The following is a 2,933-nucleotide window of genomic DNA, read 5'->3' as shown; positions in this document are numbered from 1 at the left end:
CTGAAGAATATATCTGTAGAATGACAGGAAAAGTTCAAAGAAAGGGGAAGCAAAACTAGCCCTCATCTGAGTGGATGAAGACTGATTCAGCAAGTTTAAGGTCTGTACTTTGTGCAAATTTTTGGCAGAGAGCTAAAGATGCATATTTGGTGCATTTTTTTTAAACGTTGATTTTTCAAAAAATTAACCGAAGCCAAAAGCCGAATCCAACTGTTCAGCAAATTAATAATTTCGCTCGATAAGAAGAAATATTTGCTCACATCATTTTTTTGCTGCTCGAAAACAACAGTATGAATAAAGTGGACACTCGTTCTCATTTCGTTGTTCTTGCTTTAGTTGTTATTAGTGGATGTTAAAAATTACAAAACGGAAAGTTTATATTTGCACGGATATGCAATGAGATTTTACAGTTGCTTTTTATATAGAATGTACACTTTAAACAAGAAACAAAATATTACATACAATTTAACTTCTCGTGATTTAGATCATCAACTGCATCGCATAACATCTATTATATACATCTGAACTAAAGGGTTATGATATATTCACATTAATTAACAAGGACTCAACTTCATTTTTAAGCACAGCAAAGACAAAAAATACTGAACTCCCGAAGTTAATTAAGTATAAACTATCTCACGCAGTTGGGATTGAAAAAAAAACAAGTAACTTGGCAATAAATAGAAAATTGAAATTCGAATTCAAAGCATGCCTTGATGTAGAGCATAAGTCAAGTTCGTTTGCACGTAACAATTGTGAGGTTAGGATACGGCCGGTTTTGGAGAACGTAATTGCGAATCTATTCCGTGTACCCCTTCCAACCTACCACGGAAAGCTATATGACCCCATCTACAAAATATAAGTTACTGTATGGCAGTTTATCATGATTCAACAGCAGGAGCCCGTAAGAGATGCAAATTATTAGACCCAACTAAGAGATATGTACGGAAGAGATCCTGTCTATGTTTATTTTCCTTTCACGTGTTTCATCACCCACTCCATGCCGTCTTGAACCCCCTCTCCACTCAGAGCTGAACAAGGTTGAATTTGCCATTCCCTGTCTTTGAGCATCAGAAGTCCCAATGTTGAAGCCACTTCTGAATGTGGAGCAGCTCCGCATAAGTCCTGTTTATTAGCAAATACTAGCACCGGAACACCAACCAACTTCTCTTCGTGCAGAATCTCGGAAAACTCGGCTGCCGATTCCTCGAGACGAAGTCTGTCGTGACTGTCAACGACGTATATTAACACGTCCGTATCTTGGAAATAATTCCTCCAATACGGTCGAATCTTTTGTTGACCACCGATATCCCAGACGTTCATTTTGAGTCCACCATTTTGGACACTTTTGATATTGAAACCCTGGGTGGGGGTGACTGTAGGTTCTTCATTGGCGACATATTTCAGGATGGTGGTCTTACCAGCGTTGTCTAGTCCGAGTAGAAGAAGGCGGCACTCTTTCAAACTTCCTCCCTGAATTTTACGAAGGAAAGATAGTAAACCCATTAAGAATCTAAAAAACCGCACAAAATTATCTCAAATTGGCAAAAGCTGCCAACAAAGCATCACTACCCTTGCCAATGTGTCCAAGTACCAGCAACTCAATTAAATCTAGAACATAGAAATGATTCCAACCGGAAGCCAATCTAGCTTTTTAGATACAATTTCTACTACAACTTTTTAGTAATGAGTTTGGTGTCGCTTCATAGGACACCATTATTTTTTCTAATTTAAGGGAAACCATGATTGAATTCAAAAGCATTCAAGGTCCACTCCTAGCTGTACTAAGCATGTCGATAACCACAATGAGATGTAACTTGAGTTTGAACTTGAGTCGTATAGTTGTCTTAGTTCACCCATCACTTCTGCTGTCTTACATGGATGAATCATGAGATATGGTGTATGTAATATTGGATGCTCCGCTTGCGTAACGAGGCATTCACCAGAAACTCGATCAGAAAAAGTCGAGGATATCCGACTGTCCCCTTTGTGATCAAAGATAGGCTCGCCTTGAAGAGTTTCTTTGATGAAGTACAGCACTGGCACCCGGAAGCTTTCGCTGAAATTCGCCAGGCCATTAATAATGTCCTCAAACTTCAATGATTTTCAATTATTTTTAAAACAGCCGAAATATTTCGGGAAATAGCCGCGACCTCCAACTAGATTAAAACAGGTTAAAAACAAAACAAAGTGCCATGCTGTTTTCTCTTAAAAGTAAAAAATGCTCAAATTTTAATGCTCAATTTAGATTATTGTGACATGACTTTATCACCTTTAGTTTGAAGTTGCTCTTTTGACCTTGATTTCACTACATATTGCATAATCGATTAAGTACGGATTTAACTCCAGTCACGAGACAAAAGGATGGCATAATCTGTTTCTGTCTTCCACCTTTGGCGAGAACAGTATGACTATCTAATAATGACTAACAGTACAAAACAGTGGACCGTATGTTTGATGCGAACACTTAAATGCTGACAGAATCTCACCAATCCAACGTAACTCAGAATGCCTACAAGTCTTAGCAAGTTGCCAGCTTTTTACTCCTCAAATGTTTTGAAACCTAATTTTTTTACATTGAGACAAGGCGGATCTGGCTTGCTAATTAACATTTTCGCCTCGATATTAGAATTATCTGATTCAATCACGCTTGTTAAGTCTGTGAAGCATATTTCATAGACATAACCAACTTATATCGGACGATTTGCTCTAATAGGACCGGCCGGTTATGATCGAACTTCTTCAGTGCGTGCGGGGGGGGGGGAGGAGGGGGGAGGAGGAGGAGGGAGGAGGAGGGAGGAGGAGGAGGGAGGAGGAGGAGGGGGGAGGAGGGAGGAGGAGGAGGGAGGAGGAGGGAGGGAGGGAGGGAGGGAGGGAGGGAGGGAGGGGAGGGAGGGAGGGAGGGAGGGAGGGAGGGAGGTACTACAAGTATT

The 2,933-nt window shown here is 40.2% G+C and overlaps 1 protein-coding gene across 1 annotated transcript; it reads right to left on the bottom strand.

Annotated features, from left to right (window-relative positions):
- Window positions 1–359: 359 nt before the first annotated feature.
- LOC142337851 (ADP-ribosylation factor-like protein 3) lies at window positions 360–1,753 on the bottom strand. Its single transcript, XM_075387409.1, has one exon. The coding sequence runs from the start codon at window positions 1,504–1,506 to the stop codon at window positions 967–969; it is 540 nt and encodes a 179-aa protein (XP_075243524.1). The 5' UTR covers window positions 1,507–1,753; the 3' UTR covers window positions 360–966.
- Between the last annotated feature and the right edge of the window lie 1,180 nt (window positions 1,754–2,933).

This window comes from Convolutriloba macropyga, chromosome 1, assembly GCF_964194025.1.
Source record: "Convolutriloba macropyga chromosome 1, txConMacr16.3, whole genome shotgun sequence".
NCBI lineage: Eukaryota > Metazoa > Xenacoelomorpha > Acoela > Convolutidae > Convolutriloba > Convolutriloba macropyga.
The sequence above is the reverse complement of the archived record's forward strand: the minus strand, read 5'-3'. Positions and strand labels throughout refer to the sequence as shown.

Bases quoted from the DNA above. Each gene is read 5' to 3' on its own strand.
- LOC142337851 (XM_075387409.1), bottom strand. From the start codon at position 1,506: ATGGGTTTACTATCTTTCCTTCGTAAAATTCAGGGAGGAAGTTTGAAA.